General features: G+C 37.1%; 1 protein-coding gene across 1 annotated transcript in view; it reads left to right on the top strand.

The window, feature by feature from the left end:
- Rhogap102a (Rho GTPase activating protein at 102A) overlaps positions 1–24,846 on the top strand; it is a 55,895-nt gene that overhangs the window by 21,141 nt on the left and 9,908 nt on the right. Inside the window, exons 4-7 of the mRNA XM_064135737.1 lie at positions 4,744–4,928; positions 21,453–21,668; positions 24,137–24,287; positions 24,384–24,574. Of these exons, the coding sequence (XP_063991807.1) occupies positions 4,744–4,928; positions 21,453–21,668; positions 24,137–24,287; positions 24,384–24,574 (743 nt within the window). The remainder of the gene's footprint in view (positions 1–4,743; positions 4,929–21,452; positions 21,669–24,136; positions 24,288–24,383; positions 24,575–24,846) is intronic.

Genomic DNA, 24,846 nt, shown 5'->3' with positions numbered 1-24,846 from the left:
AATACCCTCAGGATACCTCAATAGCAAATCTCAACGCCATCAGACTTGAAAATATGATCTGACTCCTGGGGAGGCCTTGTTCATCCTGGTGGAGATCTTCCATCCCCAACCATCTACAACAAAAAATCTCATCCCTTCATATTGTACCATCTAAGCACACACGTATGGGATATGTGGATCAAGGGAGGTTTGTCGCAAAGACACAAACGTTTAACAGATATATATTTATTAATATCACTATACACTGCTAAACACTAGAACTTATTACTATAACTACACTTGATTCTAAGTGAAAAAATACGCTATTCTTACAAGACGCTTAGGGTGGCACTCTCTCCACACCCCGCCTATACTCTAACTCTCTTCTCTGAACTCTGAAGTAGGCCCTAGCAGCGTCACGTGATCCTAGCGTCTGTGGACCTCGCTGGCTGGAAACGATTTTCTCCTGTCACTTGTCTGATCCTCTCATAAACCCCCAAAATATGACTGTCTCGGTACTTCTATTGCACAGGCTCGCATCCACGTCTACTTGCGGGGTTTCCCTCATAAGTATCACCTATTTCTACCCCTAGAATATAATCTTATAGCTGTATCGTTTGAAAGATACTTCCGAACGCCGTTGTGAACCTTGTTCGGATATTGAAATGGATTGATAAAAGACTCGAAAACACAACACTTTTTAACGTTAATAAAGAATGTATTTGGTTTATACAGTGATATAGTGGACTGTATTGAACGGTTGCACAGTTGATTGTAACTAACTAAAAATGAGCAAGTCGCAGCTTTTATATCTACCAAGAAACGCTGTGATGGGCTTGGTATTGTAAAATTGGGGAATTCCCGGATTAACTAAGTTCTATAAGTATAACACTATCAATATTGGGACTCATAAAGTTCAGGTAGGGTCAAGATCCCCTGGGACGCTGATGGTGGTCATGGGGACTAGGGATATAATGACATGGGATTAGGAATTTTAATGTAGTAGAGATGATTTTGTTGCGTATGGAATACGCAGAATATACAAAAAAGATGGTATCGCCAGTTATTTCTATTTTTCCGGATTAACGGAATTCATTTGATTTTTATTGACACCCAAATTCTGCTTTATTGTAATTTTAATCCTTAACGTCTGCTCTCTCAATCGTTTTATTTTCTCATTATCCTCAAATTCTCCAAATCTCCAGGGGAATCCCCAGTTGTCAGTCCCCAACCTGGAGAAACACCTCTACCTGCTCCTGCTTTCCTGCAGATACCTCTACCTGCTTCCCTGGTCTCACTCTAGGAGGTCCTACCAAAACCCTAGTTGTCCTGTTCCCACTCCAATCGGCCAGCCTCCTATCCGCTCTCCTCCAATGATGGTTACTTCCCAAATACCTGCGCCCAATAGCATATAAGCCGGACATTTTTCAAAGTTGTTCAGTATCACCGCATCCTTCACGGTTCTGTCTAAATACCTCTAGTGAATAAAGGGAAAGTAAAAAAGACAAAAGTGTTCCACCCGATTTTTTCCAAGTCTCCCGGAATTCACCCGTCACATCCTTTCCACACATTCGTCAAGATCCATTAAACATTCAATTCAATAACTACTAAAAAACTGAATCAACTGCATAAAGAACCGATTCGGCATGCAGGAGTTAGAGTTGAGATTGTTTCTACAGAGTAGAATTCTAGAATTTACAACTCTAGAAAATTCAAAGTTAATTGCAATCCTCAACCCCTAACAGATTTTATGAGAATACATTCAAAAAGTAAAAATATGGCGTTTAGCGCAAATGACAGGAAATAAGTGGGGAAAATTAAGGGACAGATGTTCCAGTAATGAATTTTATAACTCTAATAAGACAAAAAGCAAGAAAAACTTGATATCACGACTCAACAATAGCTATACTTGGCAGAACTTTATCCCACGATTCTTAATCCTACTCTAAAATCAAACCACTAAGCTCTTACGAATATATTTCCTCAAAACTAACAGCTACATAAACAATGCCGATAGTACATACGTAATCTTGTAAAAACCATCGTTGCTTTCTTCGTCTCACTCAGTAAAAGTGAATAAAATTTTTTTCGTTCTTACATCAGCTATCAGGTATATAATATGTAAATACTTGGCTGAAAGCCCTCAGGCGATAGCCAGTTGCAAATTCTTAGATGAACTTGCGACGAATTTCGTTGAAAATAAAGAATAATAGAAGGGTCAGATAAATAAAGATTAGAAATGTATAAGAGTAAAGAAAATAGAGATCACAAAATATAAGGGTCTCCACTGTCGCCAATCGTTTACATACAGTTCCAGATCTAGACTCTACGTTATTGATACTCTTATAGAACACAGCCACACAACAGAATGCCGTGGGAAACAACCATATCCTGAAGAGTATTGTCGTGGTTTCGAATTTCAGTGGTTCGCTCTGTGATTGTTAGGGAGCGGTCTATCGAAAGTAGGTTGAATCGATAGAAATTGCAGGAACACTCGCGAATGATAACTGACACTTGAGCCAACGATAACTGACAAGCAGCAACAGTTTTCGTCTTCTTAACAAAAGTTTCATATCTATTGTTGTCGCTCAGGAAGCCGTCTATTTCGTCCAGGGGGACAACTACGAAAGAACTGTTGATAAAATATCATCAATTATTTCGTGTTGCGCGATCCGAGCTTTGAATTTTTCGAAAAAAGGAGCTGAAAATCGAAGAGTACGCGATCTTCTACGACAAACAAATTTACAGATGCAAATGATGAAAAATATACCAAGTTTATAATTTATATCTGAACGACTGCAGGAGCAAGTGTAACGTTAACAGTTAAACTATAGAAAAATTCATTTATTTTTACTAATTTACAGAAAAAAAAACAGTTAAAAACAGTTAAGTCCAACTCAAAAACCTTCACGAAAATATCCAATTTCGATCATATTGAAAGTCAAAAATGAGAATAAAATACTATTTTTGAAGTGAAACTTCTTTGCGCTCTTTGGGCTGTAATTCCAATATCGTATGTAACGAAAAAGCGACAGGAAAAGGGAGGGGATGGCGCGCGTGGTGGGGCAGTCAGACGGAAAGGGACATGGGAGAGAAACGAAAACGTGATAGACTCGGAGTAGGAATATGGCTTATTTTGTTAATATGATGAACAATACGAATAAAACCTTTTTATTAATATCGGGACAGTTCACTGGGAATTACCAATCCAGTGGCATCAAATGTTTTGTACACATTTAAAAATCATGAAATCTCCGGTCTAACTTATTCTTCAGTAAGATTCCTGAATTTTAAGCGGTACAAAAATGAGAATTTCGTAATTTATTTAAATAGATACTCTAATATAAATATTGGAGACCAATTCCCTCGATTTTTCAATGAAATCGTAAATTTCCTGATTTTTTATCCAAAATGGGGTTTGGTGTCACTGTTCCTTGAATGCAAAAATGCATTGACAGCAATTTCCTTGTTTTCTGTTCATTTTCAGGGAAATATGAAACCGAAATTGACTATTCTATTTGGTTTCTCCACGAGATCCCGAATTTTCAATGACAAAATGTTCTGAAATCTTCTTGTGTGGCTCAATAAAAATTTACGAAAATTATCACAAAATATTCACATATAATACCACAAGTGGTTCAAAATTATCGAATATTTCCCGATAGATTCGTTGCAAACAAATGAAGGAGTCAAGTTTTTCAGGCTAAAAAATCACGAGTGCGAAGCACGAGTGATTTTTCCTGAAAAACTTGACGACTTCATTTGTATGCAGGGAACCTAGAGGGAAATATTCTATAATTTTGAAGCTCGAGTGGTATTCAGGGGATTATTTTTCCTATCCAAATTTCGGCCAAGAGAATTGTGCCATGACATGAAAAGAGGTTTATTTGGTTAGGTGTCGTTTGTTTATCAAAATTATCAAAAAATTATCGCATGTAATACCACAAGAGCTCCGAAATTATCGGATATTTCCCGATAGGTTCGTTGCAAACAAATGAACGTGTCAAGTTTTCCAGTTTAAAAATCACGAGCGCGAAGCGCGAGTGATTTTTCTGGAAAACTTGACGAGCTTATTTGTTTGCAGGGAACCTTGAGGGAAATATCAGATAATTTCGAAGTTCGAGTGGTATTCGGGGGATTATTTTTTGCGTCCAAATCTTGGCCGATAGAATTGCACCATGAGACATAATTTTCAACGAATTGCCATTTAATCTGTCAGATACAATTGAGGGTTACTTCAACATTTGTTTTTTTTTATATATATCAACATGCAAAATTTCCAGTGAAATTTCCAAGAATTTCCGCTGAAATACCGTGTTGGCTATACAAAATAACGTCGAATGGTGCAATCCTATTGGCCGAGATTTGGGTGGGAAAAATAATCGCTGATATTCGAGGTAGGCTATACAATATATCAACAAATGGTGCAATTCTATTGGCTGAAATTTGGGTGGGAAAAATAATCACAAAAAAATCAGACAAAATTTTTGAACAGTCTATGGCTCAGAAGTTTCACTTCTGTCGTGCATGAATTTCACGCACATATTTTTTTTCATTTTACACTTAATTGTTTCTGTTTTGGGTTATCATATGAGAATTAACACATATGCAAATCCATTGACGGCATGAAGAATGACATTCCAAATCAGTGAAATAATAAACAAAAGCTCATTCCCCTTCCTCCCTCTGACATACGTCGGATGCTCCACATCAACGAACCATCTACGTCACTCGCATTGTATTATCTGATATTGACCTGTGCAGACTCCACTGGTGGCCTCGTTTTCGGGATTCCAATATCACAATGCCTCGAGAATGACCGGCTGGCAAGGATTGCATCTGGTGAAGTCGTTGACATTGGCTGCTTATCTAGGAGTAGCAGACACGGTAGTCGTGCGAGTTTTACTAGTCTCATTGAAACGCCCACCGCAGCCTCCAAAACTGACGAGGTAAGTCAATATTTACTCCCTAAAAACCATAGTTATGAGTTCTATGCCATAATATCGGGCAGAATAATATCAGTGTCACAATATCTTGGCGAAATATCTGCAGAAAAAAATGTTATTGTTGAATATGTGGACGTACAACATTGTCAGCGGGACATTTTCGAGCATAATTGGATTATGCTAAACAAGTGATGAAATATAAACAATCAATGTATTTTTTAAGAGACGGTTAAGTCTTCATGGGTCAGACCTGAATAGGACTTCAACCGAGGGGCCATTCATTCAAAAATTCGATGACACAGTGATTGCTGATTTCATCTGATTTCGAGATGATTTCAATGATTTCTTGAAATCGTTGATTTCATGTGATTGCCAGGGATTTTTTTCCGGTGATTTCACGATTTTAAATGATTTAACGACGTTTCGTTAATAACTGTACTACTTCGCGTGTGGTCGAAATTACCAGTTCAAACGCGTGCAACGTCGATTTGGGGGATTATTTTTCCCACCCAAATTTCAGCCAATAGAATTGCACCATTTGTTGATATTTTGTATAGCCTACCTCGAATATCAGCGATTATTTTTTGAATATTTTGGTAAACAAACGACACTTAACCAAATAAACCTCTTTTCATGTCATGGCACAATTCCCTTGGCCGAAATTTGGATAGGAAAAATAATCACATATAATACCACAAGTGGTTCAAAATTATCGCATATTTCCCGATAGATTCGTTGCAAACAAATGAAGGAGTCAAGTTTTTCAGGCTAAAAAATCACGAGTGCGAAGCACGAGTGATTTTTCCTGAAAAACTTGACGACTTCATTTCTATGCAGGGAACCTAGAGGGAAATATTCTATAATTTTGAAGCTCGAGTGGTATTCAGGGGATTATTTTTCCTATCCAAATTTCGGCCAAGAGAATTGTGCCATGACATGAAAAGAGGTTTATTTGGTTAAGTGTCGTTTGTTTACCAAAATATTCAAAAAATTATCGCTGATATTCGAGGTAGGCTATACAAAATATCAACAAATGGTGCAATTCTATTGGCTGAAATTTGGGTGGGAAAAATAATCCCCTGAATACCACTCGAGCTTCAAAATTATAGAATATTTCCCTCTAGGTTCCCTGCAAACAAATGAAGGAGTCAAGTTTTTCAGGCTAAAAAATCACGAGTGCGAAGCACGAGTGATTTTTCCTGAAAAACTTGACGACTTCATTTGTTTGCAACGAATCTATCGGGAAATATTCGATAATTTTGAACCACTTGTGGTATTATATGTGAGAATTTCATGAGTCGATCCTCTCGCGTTGTGTATTTGTTTTTTCCCCCGTAGAAAAAGCGTCCGGAGTTGAAAACAAAGGTTGGTTAACACCTCGATGCAAAACACGTTGAATTCATTGAAAATATTCCGTGTATATTTCACCTATTTAATACATTCGAATTTTTTTTGTCTTATCTGCGGACGATTTCCTATTTATTTTTTGGTGTTATAGTTCATGCGATTTCACTGATTGCATGGCATTTCACTGATTTCATGAGATTTCATGTGATTTCAAACATGATTTCAGCCCGAAGTGACACAGTGATTTCACGAATGAATGGGCCCTCGACTTCAACGCGTACAAAAGTCGTAAAGTCTTTGTCTCGTTCCGTAGCGCAGTTCTGCTGGAACTTATCGGGTTTGTAAAGTACGATATGACCTTTGATAGTCTCACTACAAGGACACGAGAACTGTCAAGTTACCGTATTTTCACTTGGCTAGTTTGGGGATTTTGGTGATAAAGATGTCTGCAGGGTGTCCGTTGAATGAATAATGCGTTGAGTCACTTTAACCACTGTTTAATAACACAAGAACTTATTCTAATATACACTAGTCTTACAAAATATCCTTAGTCTTCAATATGTATATTTGATTGACTTGACAACTTGACTAGAACTTGCTAATGTTTCGTGGTGTGAATGCTACGACTCGTGGGTGTGAACTGAACTCTAAAATTTTTGGGAGAAGTCAGCTTCCCTTTTTCTCTCGAACAAATGAGAGAAGAGGGAAAGGGAATTCTCTAATTGTCATCTGCTAGGGAGGGTACCGAGGAGAAGTGCCGATGGATAAAAAAAGGGGAAACCGTCTAGGTGCGCGTGAAGGGCGAGTGGTACACACGTGTTCACCGTGTTGGATTCCAAAAAGTAAAAGTAATTTCTCTTTGAAAAATCTTGATTTCGAGTCTACTAGTACAAACTTCAATTCTCGCTGACTAATTCAATTCGAGGGGTAAAACTGTTCTATCTCTTCTGTATCGAAAACTGCATTTTACAAAGTACTTAGCCAGTAAGTTGGAGGAGTGGAGGAACTGGAAGGGGAAAGACTCAAGATCTTTGATTGGTCGAAATTAAGGAAAAGAATGTCCTTTGAGGGCTGAACTTGAGAGGTAGGGAGAAATGAGAAAGACCAGGTACTGAGGTATTCGGTAAAGTCTTTTGAGGAACTTTATGAGGGATTTGCACGGAAGAGTGCAATTAAGGTGGGAACGTGAGGGATTGGAAAATGTGCGGATTTTAGTAATAAAATGATTGGAGAGGAGATTGTGGATGGAACATCCGGATGACAGCAGTAAGGTTTTGGGAAACTACTAGGGTTTATAGTGGGTATGCAAGAACCGCTTGCTCGGGCTGAAATGATGCATCCGGGGAAAAGAGTAAAAAAAGTGGGGAATTTCTCCGGAAAAATCCCGTCGAAATTGTCCTTCAAAACAGGGACTTAATACCGCAGGAATAGGACAATTAAATGGAGAGGGTCAGCCACCGCAAAAATAATACAGCCAACGATACATCCCAGTAGACATTGCATATATGGGGAAGACACCGATTTGCAACAACCTGTCATGTGCTATACTGACAAGACCTACCCAGCCCCACTGTTCAATCTTGCAAACTCAACTCATATTTCTACCTGGAAGGAGAACTGGAATTATAAAGAAAAAATTTTTGCCTCAGCCCAGCCGGGAATATTTTGCTGTGCAATCACATACAAGTCTAATGTGAGTGAGACCGAGACGAGCAGGCAGTTGCTAATAGAATAACGGTCAGTACCGCTATGAATTTCCTACATGGCTTCCTCGATTTCCCACATTGCACCTTTGTTTTATAGAAATGTAAATATGGTACCATCTTAAATCCGCAACCGGGTGGAACGCCAAAGGAGACCCGAAGGCTGTTACACATAATTGTCGGAGTGTTCATGGGGGATGAATAATATTTAGAATATGTTGGAATATGTTGGGAAACATTGAACAATGAAAAATCACGACCAAAAATGCTTCTTTTTTTGTTTTATTTATTTAGCGTTGCTGAAAGCTGATAAACATGCCACATACATGTAGGTTGTGACCTTCGTCTTGAGAAATTCGCTAACAATCAATTTGTCTCGACCGAGTTGCCAATAGTAGAAGAATTTTTCCTACTTTTTTTTTTTTTTTTTTTTTTATTAATATTAAAGTATTGAAAGGGAAGGGAATATTAACATATTGAAAGGGAAGGCCTGTAAATGGATTATTTTCAATGGGGATAAGAAATACAAACTGTTCACTCGCAAACTGTCGAGTTAATGCGGAGGTGATTGAAAAATGTCAAAATAATTGTTAATATGTTTAATCTATTGTCAACACTTTATCGGATAGATAATACACCTTTAATTATGAGGTTGAAATATTGAAATTTAAAAAAGATCGCAAACAATAAGAAAAATGCAGCACCAACGTATTTGAAAGGCGAGTAATTTTGAATTTTACACAAAATAAAGCAAAAATTTACGCGAGGCACGGAGACACAGAGACTGATGCGCTGAGGCATAGACGCACTGAGAGACTGATGCGTTGAGAAACTGACGCACCGATAGAGAATTTTTACAACCGTGTAGATTGGTGTAGTAGCATGTGTGTAGGAGTTTTATGGACCAACTCAAAACGGGACAATCATTTGGAGTGTCGCGATTAAAATTTCGGAAAAGTCCGACCGCAATAAAATTTTTGGCGAGATATTTTAACGGTAATAAAATCGCGTCAGAAAGATTTCAAGGGGAAAAATTCTTTTTTTAATAAAAGGAACAAGAAATTTCTGCAATTTAGCGAAATCCGAAATAAAACAATTTGGTCAAGAAATTAAAATTCTGGGAAAAGTTTCAACTATTAATATTTGGAAAGTGTGAATGTAGTATATTTTTCAGGAGAATAAATTTAATGAGAGAGAGAGAGACTAACTCTGCGACAGAACACAAACTCTGGGGAAATTTAACTATAACTGAAAGTTTAATCAAAATTAATGTTCCTTTTATAATTTTTTCTTTAACATAAAAATCCTTAGGCCTTTTTTTTATAGTTTCAAGGGAGGGGGTAAGGCCAACCAGCCTGCGATACACGGGGGAGGAGCACAAATCCTGCCTCATCACAATGTACAGATATACATAGTTGGAGCTGAAGAATTTTATTTTTCTTCATAATATGTTCGCGAGTTCGTCAGTTATATAATTATACATTTTGTAAAAAATTTGTTAGATGGTTACTATAATATTTGACTGAATATGTTTGAAAAGATTGATGAAAAATTCCGCAAAGTCACGGCCAGAAATGCTTCTATTCTACTTTTCACGTAACTGACCTGCCAATGCTAATACTCGAACTGAAAAATACTCATGCGGCTATTTATTTTCCAATCCGCCTGTTCTGTCTTGCTCCGATTATATTCGTTGAGTGCAGACCTGCCAAATCCACGTATATATCCAAAGAAATATGATCTACCTTCGTAGCCGGTCATACGGTTTCTCCTGAAATTCAGCCAATTCTAAAAAGAATGAACGTATAATCAATAAAAAAAGAAATGAAACCTACGGAATGCTCGGTTCACCAAAACCTTATCAATGACGCCGTAGAAACCTGTGGAAATTCAATATGATAGAGATATGGCCGACGGGGGACCATGAAATGAAATCACGACAAAGGCCCCGTGCGCCAAAGAAGATGAAGACAGTTCCGCGGTAGTTTCCCGCGTCAATGAATAGTACACATGTGTTAGGAGCGGAATTTTTGGAGATAGGTTTGAGAGATTGGTGAGATGGACTTCGATTATGTTTCGTGAGATGTTGAGAGGGTCAAGAGAATTTTTTATTGCACGTGCACGTCGATCAAAGAGTCAATTTATTTTCAGACACACGTTCGAATGTCACTGACATGACGAATTAAATGAAAAACTGGAATTATAATTTTTATCATCAAGACGGGAAGTTTATATAGCGTTCCACATTTCTTGTGACGTCAAAGGAAATCTTTGGATAGGATTTTGGATGAGGTAGGAAGGGGAACAGGATAATTCTCCATATGATTTTTGCAAGAAAAATTACTGAAAAAATGGATAGTCCAGACCGGGGTTTGAACCCGGGACCTTCCGATTATGCATCGGGTGCTCTCCCAACTGTGCTATTCGGCAGTATCGGGAATAATCATGGGGAAATCTCCAGTGTAAAAATAATAATCTGTCAAGTATTATCGACAGATGTTCTTCGTATTTTATTTAGATAGTCTAGAGCTATAAGTCATATAGTAGTTTTAGCGTAGGTGCTATTTGCGGCGAACCCCCGCAAATAGACATAGATTGGTGCAGGAATGCAAGCCTGTACCATAGAAGTACTTAGGGGGTCATATTTTGTGGGTTTATGAGGCCCACAGATGTGACAGGCGGAGATCGTTGCAGCCAGCGTTGTCCAGGGATGCTAGGACTACGTGACGTGATTAGGGCCCAGTCCAGAGTTGAGAAGAGGTACAGGGTCAGAGTCGTTACTGAGGAGCGATAGACATTAGACGTGTGTTGAGAAGATAGACGTGGACTTAGACGTTTTGTTTCGTGTATTTGAGAGTGTTCTTAAGAGTCTATAAAGTATATAGAGTCTGTTAAAATAGCGAATATAGTATTAAAAACATTTGTACCTTTTTCTTAGAAATAAACTGTTTTTATCTTTTTAAAGTAACCCTACAATAAACTGAACAAAGCCAGCTTAATTAATGAGAAGAGCAAAACGCGACAGATCTAGCGATAATCCTCTCAGGGGACTTCCGAACGGCAATTAGAGCGATCAAAAGGCCACGAGGTGGCTGATGTCCTTATCGGGGGGCGGGGGGGGGGAAGGTCATATGTGTAGGGATAAAATAACATTGGTATGCAACTGGCATGGAGTAAATAAATACACTGAACTCAAAATGAAGTTACACTATATTTAACTATTCTAGAGATTGGGATTACATGAGAGATCTAACTCTAACCCTCCTCGTCATCTGAAGGGTCGATTCCTCGCTGACTCCCTTAACGGCGGAGCCTGCTTTAGAGGCTTCAAAAAATCTATATTTTCAAGGATTTTTTTGGAAAGGAAAGAAATGTCTGATTGAAATCAAACTCTTAGGATTTATTCTTATATATTTGAAGAGTCTTCTCAAATTTTTTTATTATTATACATTAGATATTCTTCATGTTTGAAGAAATTTACGGAGGCGCCTCGAGTGTGCACTTTCTGTGTGTCGGACAAGATGCAGGTCGCAATTTTCATGTGAAACAAAAAAACAAAAGAAATTTTTAATTTTCAATAGTGTAATTCCCAGGTTAACCACGAAAATTCAACAAAAAGTGAAAGATTCAACAATTTTTCGCAGATTGAAAAAAATGCATTTTTAGAAAAAAAAAATTTACTTTAAATCATTTAAAAACCGGATTAATGTAAACTTTCTTAAGATATGTTAGATTTACCTGGAAGAGAATTTAATTCCAAATTCAACGCATTTTGATTCGTTTTGATAGGACGTTTACTTTTTTTCCTATCTTGTCCATCAATTTGAAAAAATCATAAAAATGGAAATCCGAGGAATCGCGTGTCAAAGTTTTCGTGATGCTCGTATACCTGCTTAACGCTTGCTCACTATTTCGTCTGTATCTCCGGAAATAATCCGAATTTTGTTCTGAAATTTTGGAGACATATTCTTGGATAGTTTAGGACGTGATTTACGCAAAAAAAAAATCGATTTTTTGAAGCCTCTAAAGCAGGCTCCCCCCTTAATGCCTTTCGGACCTCCTCCTGGACCTCACGTGTACTCCACTAAAAAATGTCAACGTTTTGGGGAGGCCTTTTCGCTCAGCCTCTCAAGGTGACGAATCCGGCCGCGCGGAGACGAATTTGGGGGTTTCCCCACACGTGGGCGCCAGGTTCGCCACCCAAGTTGACTAAAATCCTAGACGGGTAACTGATTTTATTGCGCGTATTTACCCTAAAAGATTTGTTAAGGGGTTATTCTCATGTGAGCACTTCAAAAAATCGATTTTTTTTTTTTTTGATATTTTGACAGTAAAACCTATTGAAAACATGCTGTGAAAAATTCAGACCGAAATTCATAGTATTTGATAAGTTACAGCTCATAGTCACCGACGTGTCGTAAGCGATTGTCTACCAGGCTTTAAACTTTAAACGCGTTTTTCTCGAATCATCATTTTCTGAAACGGTCAAGGTCCTACAAGAAAAAGTATTCAACCGATTGCTTTAAAATTTACATATGTTCTTCTACTCATTTATAGTTATCGTCCCTACCACAATTGTTTATTTTCGACAATATCTTCATATTTTTTTTAAACGATTTGTAACGAAAAAGAAGGAGATTTTCGTGATTTTTTTTTTGAAGTTCGATATTTTCTTTTGTTTTTAATGAAATTGATTTTATTTGGTAGGGACGATAGCCACAGATCTACTGAGTAATAATCCATTCGATTTTTTTATGTCAGACAACATGAACAGCCGCTATCACCTTGACCAGTGAACTACCTTTTTTTGTTGGGGACTACTTTGACTTTAAAAAAATAGATGTTAAAAATGTAAAAAACGTAATAAAAAAATTTTTTCGTATATTTCAAAAAACAAATAAAAATATATTGAAGAATCAACATGATTGAAGTTTGTTGTCGCATAAAAAAAAAATTCCGAAAAAGTGGTAAAATATAGGCGTTCACATGAGAATAACCCCTTAAGCTCTATATTGAAGTGGTTCATCGCGGGTCTGCCTTTAGTCTGTTCGCCAATCGGAGGTGGAATGTCCATAGAATACTCTCGAAGAGATTAATTTATTTTCTTTCTCCCTCTCCGGGGGGCTCACGACTTTCGAGAGCTTTATTCCTCGATCTAGTCTGGCGTGGAACGCTGCGTTGGATAGTGGGGCCAATTTTTTCTGATTGGGAACTAACTAGTTCGTTTTGAGTTTCCGAAGACAAGGGACATATTTTAATCGCGGCATATTTTTACCTTTCATTCAATATTACTGTACCAAGTTGATATTTCTTATTATTATAGTTTTTTTTAAATCGTTACTTTCGCATTTATTACTTGACACCTACATTGATCCTACAATATGTATAGCCACGACTAACATTCCGCGCCGGAACACTCCGTATGTGATATATTTTTTGGTAATATTCGCACCGATAATATTTCTGTATTTACTGATTGGTATGGATTTACATGCCATAGGTTTTCATTCAACGTCATCACAGCATATATACCCGAAGCTATAAATAAATTTGCTCGGCTAAATGTGTTCAACTGAAGAATCTATGAGGGAAAACTTTCATCGATCATACATTCCCATAAATCATCTCTTTCCACATTCCAGCAAGCCACTGCCTAGTTTTCATTCGTCGTTATGGTTTTCTCATCAGAGATACACATTCTATTGGAATGTGATTAATTATTAATCTGGAGAGAAGAAAAAATGATGAATGCTTTGTTTTTCAATTGACGCAGCGTCTGAGCTTTTTACTTTCCTTTTTTAATTTGATGTGTAATATCGAGAAATTATGATCCGACAGGTGCGCAAATTAATTTTTTTAATTATTCCTATCCGCCTAAACGTCGCCTGAGTGTGACAGGAAATGTTTCGTGACATTAGTTGTAGGGTTTCGCGGGGAACACTTGATGCATGCATTTTTTTCAGCTTTCAAGGTCACGCTTGGGAGGCGCAAGCACAGGATTTTTTCTTTGATAGCAATTGCGTTTTTCAATCCAATGAAACTTATTCGAGTGGAGGAGTTGTTTTCAGGTACCTCATCACAAATGCGATGAAAATGAGTTCTGGTATCAAGCTGAAGATTTAGGCTTTTTTACCGTGACCCAGGATGCATCACGTGGATGTAAAGTCTGCTCACACCCCTTGCGCTTAAAAAAAAGGAGAAAAAATCATTCAAACATGATTTTAGGACTTATTACCCCGTCCAGAAATCTTCCGGACTAAATCTTCCAGGACAAAGTTTCCTAAAAAAGTGACCTAAATAAAAATTTTCTTCCAAAAAATCTTCCAAACTGAAATTCTTGGAGAAAATCCCCCAAAAACTTCTTCCAAATGCAAATTCAATGTAAATTTCTGCTAAAATCCCTTAAACAAAACTGTCAAACAGAAATTTTTTGAAGTATCTTCCAAAAAGAAAATTTTCAAAATACAGAACGGATGATACCGTGAAAAATAGTATTTATTATTGAAGACACCAAAACAAGATGAAATAGCTGTGGATTAATAGTATAAAAAACGTATCATTTGTGAATTAGAACAATAGACTTATTATCAAAGAGCCGACCAGGAACTGATACCATACCCGAGCCGACATTAAACTCGGGTCTCCATCAAGTTCGGGTCAAGTCAGACCTCATGTATAATCAGGTACTAATTCGAGTACTGGATCAGATCTTGATCTGGCTTGTAACGCCTTCACTCGTTCCGGACTTGATCAATCCGATCTGATCCGAACTTGATCAATAAGACAAATGTGAATTTGATCAGGCCCAACCGATCAGAATTTGATGAGGCTAGACAACCGGAACTTGATCAGAAGTTAATCCCGTCAAACAGATCTCCATCAAGTCTCGCCTGATCAGTTGAACCTGGCCACCACCAGAACCAGACCTGATCTGGTGGTGGCCAGGTGAATCTGATCTGATGAAATCTCAGGCTCGTCTAACATAATTTCCACTCGGGTATTCACAAACTGTAGCTTCAGCTATCAAAACAGATTAAAATAGTCCTTTTATCATACTCACACATTCCGTCTTTTTCGTCGACTTGCTACCCACGTCGATGATACCCATTTGAATATCCAAACGCACAATAAATAACGCAATCAAAGCTCACAACGAAATGACGAGCCTTCGTCAGCGAACTTTTCAAACGTGTAATTTTGACAAGAAATATTTTTAATCGAGTGATTATATCCGGAGAATTTTTTATTAGGGGCTTATAACTCAGGATAATTTGTAGAGGGGAGAGGGGGATTTTTGCAGGGGAGATTTTATCCGGATGATTTTATGCTGCGAAAAAAAGTTCAGTGACCCGCAAATATATATGTGTGTAGGTGCATGATCACATAATGTGGATGAACACATGATCACATGAACACATGCACCTGCACACACACATACATACATATATTGCACACATACACCTATTCAATATTCTCACCGTTGACTTGTCATATGCGCTATTTTCTCAGTTAAATATCGTAAAGGCAATTTAATCAAATCGATAAAATTTCCGAGTCTAATCTCTAATTGACGTAATTAATGATTATCCAGGCGAGCTGGATTAATTTGAAGTTATTATATTGATTCTTTTCGTCCTTTATTGTATTTTTGGTTTAAAAATGTAACTTCTTTGATAATAAAAAAAAATTGTGACTTCGACTTGTCAGTAGTGATCTATCAACTTTTGTAAATAAACAAATGCCTATTTTAGACGACTTTTTTCGCTTTTATCCAGCAATAATTCCTCTAGATTATAGTTCGCTGCTGTGAACGGATAGTCTACTGTTTTATGAATGGACAGACCAGAGAGGACAAACACGAGCAGGAAATGCTCTTGAATAAGTCATGAGTCTCAAATTTTCCACTTATTTCTAGGATCAATACAGAAGTGCAAGGCAAACACGAAAAATAAACGAACGTTGTGAAATGTCACAGATGGTGCCGAATGGTGAAACTATTTGTGAAAGGTGTGTCCTTTAATTCCGTCATAACTATAGGGATGGACCACTACCGGGTGGCGTCACAGAACCGCAGAAGGCTCTGAAAATAGAAAAGAGGTGACCGTCAGTCTGATGATTCCATTGGTGAAAATCGTTATCTTGTTTTGGCTTATAATATAAGTCTCTGCATTATAAATGGTAGAAGCAACACTTTAAGAATTTCTGGGCGGCGGAAAAAAAATCTCCCCGGTCACGGATATCATCCCCGTTGCCCTTTTCTCTACGGGCGAACGGGGCTCCAGGGGGCGCAGCGCCCCTGGCGGGGCCAGGGGCGGAGCCACATTGGGGGGGAGGCGGTATTGGAGGGGAAACAAAAATTATTAATTTAATATTTTTTTTTTTTTTTTTTTTTATTTGTTTATTTCCTTTAATGTTACAACGCATTTCCGCTGTTTTACATCTCCTCCCGCCTAGCCTTTCTCCTCTCTTCCTCCACTTTTGTTTTTCCCTTCCCCTGCGGTGCCATGGGACCGACTTTTTCCCAACTGTACTGCATTTGCACAGGAGTAGAGGGAAACCATGGAAAACCTCTACCGTACAGTCGGCCGATAGTGCAGGGTCCCAGTGTACCCTTCCGTCACACTGACACGAAGGGTACAACTGGGTCTCCACACCCGTGCCTTCCGCACAGTAATTTTTGAGCGAGCGAACGGTGTTCCTAAACGGTCACCCATCCAAGTAGTATCCCAGTGGAACGCTGCTTAGCCTGGATGATCGCCGGAGCAACACCACACTCGCCCAACCATTACAGTCGGTTTATTAATTTAATATATTAATAATTAATGAAAATATAATTAAAAAATGTAATAATTAATTTAAAATATTAATTTATGTTAAAAATTATGAGGTTCCGGAAGGATGATTGTGGCAGATGGGACTGGGAAGTGTTGAAGTTCGGGAATAATGATAATGGTTCACACGTGGTATAGGTGAGAGTCCTGATTTTATTTAAACATACACGTATGGTAACTTCGTTGATAAAATATTATATTAATTAGTTATTTAGTGGGTTGTATTGTTAAATTTTCCTGATGAGGTTTCCGATTATTACGATGATTTCCGATGGCTTTACCGTTGAATTTCCGAGCGAGAACACGTTTCGAAACACGTTTGATCCTGTTTAATTTCGGTGATGTACTGACCATCGTAACGATCCCGAAAACGATCGTGAGCGCTTGTTACGGTGGTGAAAGATGATTGGTTGTGGTCATTGGGCATTTGACCGCGAGATTTTGACCAATTTATATTTTAAAATACTGTGAATGTGGTGAATAATTTAATAAAAATAAGTCCTTTTTTTCGGAAATTTTTATTTGAAATCAAAATATGTCTGAAATAAATTAAAAAATGAAAAGTTAAGATGTATCTTAGGGATATCTTTTCTGGTTTTTTTTTTTGGATTCCACTTGCATCATAAGCAGAACATTCCACAGATGTTTGTCCTATTTTTTCTCCTTTTTTTTAGCGCAAGGGATGCGAGCAGACTTTACCTCCACGTGGTGCATCCTGGGTCACGCTAAGAAAGTCTGAATCTTCAGTTTGATACCAGAATTCACTTTCATCACACTGTCTGAGTAAATGCGCAGGAATTGATACGAATGATTAGGTATCTAAAAACCACTTATCAAGAGGAACACGTTTCGTTGCAGTGAAAAATGCGACTGCCATAGAAAAAAGCTCCGTGTGCTTGCAGTTTGCAGGCACGACCTCGAAAGCTGAATAAATGCATGTATCAAATGTTCTCCTCCAAATGTCACAACTAATGACGCAATCGATATCTCGAAAGTCTGTCACGCTTCTTTCTCATTGGTTCAGTCATTTGAGGCGGCTAATTTGAATTCGGGACTCATTTAATATTGAACTTTTCAATTACGATTTTTATAATTACAGTGGGCTTAGGCCTGTCTTCGGTCGTGTTATTTATAAAAAAGATGTTTTAGTAGCGAAAAAATGAAAAATAATAATTAGCAGGGAAAAGTACCTATATAATATCATACTCTCAGAGTAGTCCTTGTTCAGAAGCGATTTAAAAGGTAATTTCCGAAAAATTTTACTGAAGGATATTTTGGTGGCGGATATTTTGCCAGAAAATATATTTCAGCGACGAGGATTTCGCTTCTGGATATTTTTACACAAATATTTTTTACAGAATGTTTCGACGTGTCACTAATTATACTTATGCACATCAAATGAATTAGAACATTAATTGAGTTTAGAAGCGTATAGGCATATGACATGAAACCTTCACACATTCGTTGAAATCGTGTATATGCTGCGCACGCCAAATTAGACGGATGCACCCTGAAATAATAAAGGGAATGTTGCCCTTGTGAGATATAAAATTTATTGTACCAAGTTCGTATAGTGGACAATAGATTAGAAGAGACTACTTCTTCCTTCGAATGTTCGAATGTAACTAACTCAAAACTAATTTTACAAACCCATTCAGGGTCTCGCCTACTTCTTCTGGCAAGAGGGACCCACATTAAGTTTAAATTTTCTTATTATTTGGTTGTATAAACCAACCCAAACTAAAGTAGTTAATAGTCAGGTTATGGTATCACCTGACCCTTGGGTTCAATCGGGACTTTATGGCGTGGCCTAAGTGAAGGACGCAAGCAGCCAACATTTCTTTTACAACATGTTCTAGGAGATGAGCTTTGGAATTTTATACAATTTAATAACTATTGCTTCAAATGCCACGATACTGAATATATAAAATAATCCCGTGCACACACACACACATGGTCCCAACAGTCCTCTATAAATCAACAAACCAATTTCTTCAACGATATCATTTTCGTGTAATCTGAGCGGAAACAAGGCAATCATACTCGACAGATGATATGTTCATCGTCGTACGACATACCCTATTTCATATTATTGCCTCAGAAAATCGTAATCTGACTGGGCGAAGCAAGTGTCGAATTTGAGACTCGTTGTGAGTAACGGACCTCCAGGAGAATTGGATTTCTTGCGCACGTCATAGAGACTACGCAAGCAACTTTCAGAAATAATGAGAAAGCTCTACATCTTCATGGTACTTTCTACTAATCATCACTGATTCGTGTATTGAAAAGTCAGTTCCCCCATTGTCTTATGTTTTTCGAATATAACACCGGTTCAACACAGCATGGTAATTCTTCTAGCCAATTCTTCATTGATATTTATTACATCAACAATTCAATAGTTAAACATTTGAACATATGGATATTTCAACACTTGCACATGCCAACACACAAACCCTGCGTCACTAGAACGTTTCGTTACTGACTCATTACAAAAAGTGATCATTTTCTCTGTGAAATTAGAGTAATATAAATTTCGGTCACCATCGCCAGTAATCGAACCCATGTCCATGTCATGATAGTTTAACATTTTTTTAAAGCATATTATTAGTCAATAGTATAATGGGCTATTTACATCCTATTGCAGACGTTTACATAAAAAGAAAGGGTATAAAAAAATTTATTAATGAGATATATTGATTTTTTTCTAAAATTATGATGACTTTTTAATTTTAGTTTTAATTGGAAATTTATTATTAATTGAGGTACCCTTGACAATTTATTGAATTTTATATTCCCTGAGGTATGATTGTGGATTTACAATTTTTTATGTGTCAAAAAAAGAGAACAGGTTTAAAAAATAAACAAAAGAAAATGAAGATAACTAATGACTAATGACTAATTTTGTGTTGCGGTTTCCGGACGGTTGAACGATCAATAATTTACGTACAAGGTGACCCCCATGAGCTAACTTGACTAGTTACGTCAAAGTAGAAACGAAAATATCATCGGATCTTATGCGGGGTAAAATACTAAAGTGTTTTATGGTGGGTTACCCAGCAGTTTAAGTAAAGAACGACGCAAAGAGAGAAAGAAAGAAAGAGAGGGAGAATCCTTCTTCTAATCATTAAATAGAATTGTTTATTGATCTGCTGAAAACGTAGGGTCGTTACGATACTCCAATGTGATACTATTGGGATATGGGGAACAATATAAATGAGAATACACTGTAATAATAATTAAGACACTGAACTTCAATGTAACACTTGGACTCTACTAGTTAAGAAGGCACTCTTCACTACGAAATCTTACAAGAGACTAATAATCAAGTTGCTAGTGAGGCCCTGGTTCACCTCTTCTCAGAGAGGGTAATAAATTTCGCACCCCCTGATACTGTATAGAGAAATTTTGTCTTGACCATGTCTGGTCATCAGATGTATTTTGGGGAAAACCCTGTGGAAAAGCTCAGTAATAAAAAGTCCCAAAGGGAAGCCCCCATTCTCCCTCCGACAATTTAGTTGTAAAACATTTTCCTTAATCCGAAAATATAAAACTCTGGAACGAGTGAATTTTGTCTTCGGGGAATACCAAAATTCAACACATACGAATCATGATTTGCACTGAAGTGATAACTCACCCTGAAGTGATCCTCCGCGGTTTGGAATGGACAATATAAATCCTTGATGGGGAGTAGCCGCCCTCCTGGTCTTCGTGAGTGCTCCTTAGTTCAAGAATAAACTTTCCACGGAAAAATGTGTATCTTCACCTGTGGGAATATCGAACCCTCGTCAGATTTGGAGCGCAGTCGTTAAATCTGGAAGACAAAAGAAAAATTTACCTCAAGCATTAGATTACCCCAGCCCTGAGTATTTCGAGCGTAGATAATCGAACACGTGTGTCGGGAAAATCAATACAACAGGATGGGCACTCGTCGTGCCGGCTCTTCTCCCTATTTTCCAAAATTTTATTCTTCACTCTAAGAGGTGCGACATCCGCTGCGTTCGTAATTTTTGGGGAAATGATTTCCATGTCACTGGTTTTTACGATGTCTTGGTCATGAGTGAAATCCAGTTATTTTTGGATTCGATTGATTTTTGTGCAGCGAAATTTGCCTTTTCCTCCGCTCTCTCTGTTAACTCCATTGAATTTTCAAAGGTATAGAACATTTACGAATGGTCACTCCACTCTAGCCCTTTTTAAGTATTTCAAATGGGCACCTGGAGGGCTGACAGTAATTCAGCGCGTACCACGTACGGTCTCTTTATTTCGGTGTACTGAGAGAAAAATATAATTTTGCCAATTAAATATTCTTCTAATAACAATTTGAAGCGGAGTTTCCACTGAAAATTATGAAGAAAAACGAAAATTTCGAGTATTTGGGAAAGTTCGGGGAATTTCTGTTAATTGAGGTTATACAACTGTTTCGAAGAAGTTATTATACGTTTTTGGTCCGAGACGTGCCAAACAATAAATGAATAGGAAATTGAAAGGAATGAATGGTGCGTCGAGACGTGAGTGAGATGACGGGATGGCTATTTTCTACAATTATTAATTTATAATATAAAAAATATCAACTGCGTGTGTCATCACGCAACATCCGTTGAGAACCTGATAAAGGGATAACAGAAAAATACTTCTTTCTGCTTCAGGATGGCTCTTCTGAATCTTTGTCACTGAAGGGCAGTGCGTTGACTGGTAGCGATTCAGGTGTTCTCGAATTGAGTGACAGCGGAGGAAGTGGCCCTCCAGGGGAGTGGGACGCAGTACCTAGTATTGTTCGTCAATGTATTAAACATCTTGAAGCGACAGGTCTGAGAACTCTGGGTATATTCCGGGTGTCACCATCGAAAAAGAGGGTTAGACAGGTGAGTCCTAGTTTTAGTCATATGTCAAACTCAAATGTTTAGTATAAAAAATTAATACAACAATTTTGCGAAAGTGTAGGCTGTTAACAAATTTTTTTGGAAAAATCAGAAAAATTGGAATATCTCATGGGACAATAATGCGATGCAACCGTTCGTTAATATCGAATATTTTATTGTCAAGTAGATATTTCCATTTTTATTGTTCTTATTCATTGTTCATATCGTTGACGAATGGATTTTTCGCACCGTTATCTTGCTAAACACTCTTTTTAGGCAAATCAGAAAAATTGGACTATCTCAAAAACTAAATACGAATGGTGTTCAGGGTAGTTGCCGCGATAGTCTCAATAAATTTAATAAAAATAATAAATAATTACTGGACTCCTCCCTGAGGTTGTAAATCTCGGATATATCAATAGGTACGGCAACGATGTCTCCTGAACTGCTGCGAATGGATAGTGAGCCGAAAGCAGGAAATTGTTTCGGATTAAATTTAAGAATAAGTTGAAAAAATAAACGCGATGCACTCAAACTTATTTATTTTTAAAATGATAATAATGTGGAATTTAAACTTCTATGGAATTACACATATCAATACACAATGGACATTGGTTAGGAAGAGAACAAGTTCGACGGTCTTGTCTCGAAACAGTTTTAACTAGTAACTAACTTAAAAATTTTTTTTAAACTCTGTCGCCTTAGATTACTAGGTAGTGATGGAAGAAGGGTGTCCTTTGTAAGGGAGAGGGTAGAGAAATAGTTTAATTGGTCGAAAACTATTGGAAAGCAGAAAAATATGCTCTGGTCTGTTAACTAGACGCAAAGTATGTTGGGCCTTTTATTGAGGTCTGAAGAAATAAAAAAAAAGGAAAAATTCGACCCGATCGTTGTGGGTACGTTTTATGACGAATATGAGTTTTGCGGGAAAAGGCTTTTTGTTAAAATGTGGAATCCAAATCCAGAAAATTATGTGTTGTAGAGATAACAGACTAAATATGTGCAGAAAAGAAATGTAACAGAATGACAGTATCAACAACCACCATCAGAGGTTCCATTACTATAAATAGATAATGATAATAAATAATATAATAATAAATAATATAAATAATAATAAATAATGATAATAATAAATATTACAAATCCCCTTTTAGTGATCCTGTAGAACATAAGTGTCGGTTGTAGAGATCGAGTCCAAAGTCATACGTTCATACGATTTTGATAAATTAAAAAAATAGAATCAACAGTTTCGTAGTCGCAACATTGGGCAATCACATCGCGAGAATATAATTTTTTATTTTTTAAATAAAATTGGCACGGATCCAATCGGAAGCACACTACCAATGAAATTGGAAGAAATGAAGGAGAGATGACTAATTACGTATGAAGAGACAGTCAATGTAATTAGAAAATTAAGTTCTATGGAAAAGGTTAATAGGGCCTATGTCCAGCGAAATGATACATTATCTACTCAGCTACTATTATTTATTAACTACATTTGTTTAGTTTGGTGAGACTAATTGTTCTCACCCAAACCGTTGGAAAGTCTAGAAGGAAAATTCAATAAAAAAATAATATCATCAAGTCACTTCACTTTCCAAATTAATATATTTTTTCACTTTATATATACTTGATGAATTTTCGAATAATATAATATAAATTCAAAATGGACTGTGAACGGAGTTGACATTACGGGAATTATATGTTTGAGTAGGACCGACGCGATCGGATTATTCGACTATGCGAAAATACATGGAAAAAGAGTCGGTATTCTACGTTGTCAAGAAAAAGTTGAATACTGGTCAATGTGGATAAAAGTGTCAATTTATATATTCAAAGTCCGCGGGGACTGTGTCAGAAAAATTTGTTAAATTTTAATTAGTCCAAAAAAGTACATAAAACATGTTCATTGGTTTATCTATATGAGATGAAGGGAGGAGGGAAGAAAAAAGGCGTCGTAAGTTTGGAACGTGTCTGGGTCTGAACTATCCGAGTACCCGTAATCATATATTGAATTAATTAAATTAAATTAATTAATTTAACGACATTTTGAAAGAAGAGGACAGTTGATGACTGTAATAAGGGTGTAAAATAATTAAAAATTTTGCTGGGATTTTGAGACAATTACAATAAATGAGCGCGAATAATGAAATATTTTCCTGAGTCCAAAGAAATAGGATACAAAAGAAACGAAAACGGTTTTTGCATTTTGAGAAATACTCCAAAGATTAAAATTTTGACCGTAATAAAACTTTTGTTTTTTAACTGATGGAATATTTGACAATGTAGCATTTACGACAGCGATATTACAATATTTTAAACGATTAAAATATTCAAGACCACGAGTAATAAAATAATTTTGAGTCCAATTTACAAAAATGTTGTTTTTTCTAATTTCAAATCACCCCGACACGATGAACAATTCCACGACCGAATAATATTCATTTATATTGATTTCATTTTGCTTTCAGCTAAGAGAAGATTTCGATTGTGGAAGAGAAATTAAGATCAGCGCTGATCAGTGTCCCCATGATGTAGCAACACTGTTGAAAGAGTATTTTCGAGATCTACCAGATCCTTTGCTCTGCAGAGACCTGTATCAGGCCTTTGTTCACACGCAGAGTAAGCACAAGGCAGTAATAACGAATATATTGAAGACCCATAGACAATCATATGCATAAATAATGACTAACGTTGGTTGTTTTTTCTAATTATTAGAAATTCGAAATAGACGTCTGCAGCAGGAGGCTCTGCAACATCTCATTCAACTTCTTCCCATCGCCAACCGTGAAACCCTCTTTGCCCTTCTGAACTTTTTAACGGAAGTTGCTGCAAATAGTGAGGATAGCAAAACGGAGACTGGTGATTGGATGCCTGGGAATAAGATGGATATAACAAATCTTGCGACGGTAATGCTAAAAAAATTAATTAATTGTAGTTTGATCATCATCCAACCCTGACGAATTACTCGGTGGTGGAATGAACTTGTGCAGCCAATGGGGAACTAGTCAAGTACTAGTCGATCTTTGCTTAAGGGGGGAGCCTGCTTTAGAGGCTTCAAAAAATCGATTTTTTTTTTGCGTAAATCACTTCCTAAACTATCCAAGAATATGTCTTCAAAATTTCACAACAAAATTCGGATTATTTCCGGAGATACAGCCCAGTTAACCAAAATCTGACT

The sequence above is a fragment of the Diachasmimorpha longicaudata genome, chromosome 16 (genome assembly GCF_034640455.1).
Source record: "Diachasmimorpha longicaudata isolate KC_UGA_2023 chromosome 16, iyDiaLong2, whole genome shotgun sequence".
Classification (NCBI taxonomy): domain Eukaryota; kingdom Metazoa; phylum Arthropoda; class Insecta; order Hymenoptera; family Braconidae; genus Diachasmimorpha; species Diachasmimorpha longicaudata.
This window is presented reverse-complemented; position numbering and strand designations above follow the sequence as displayed.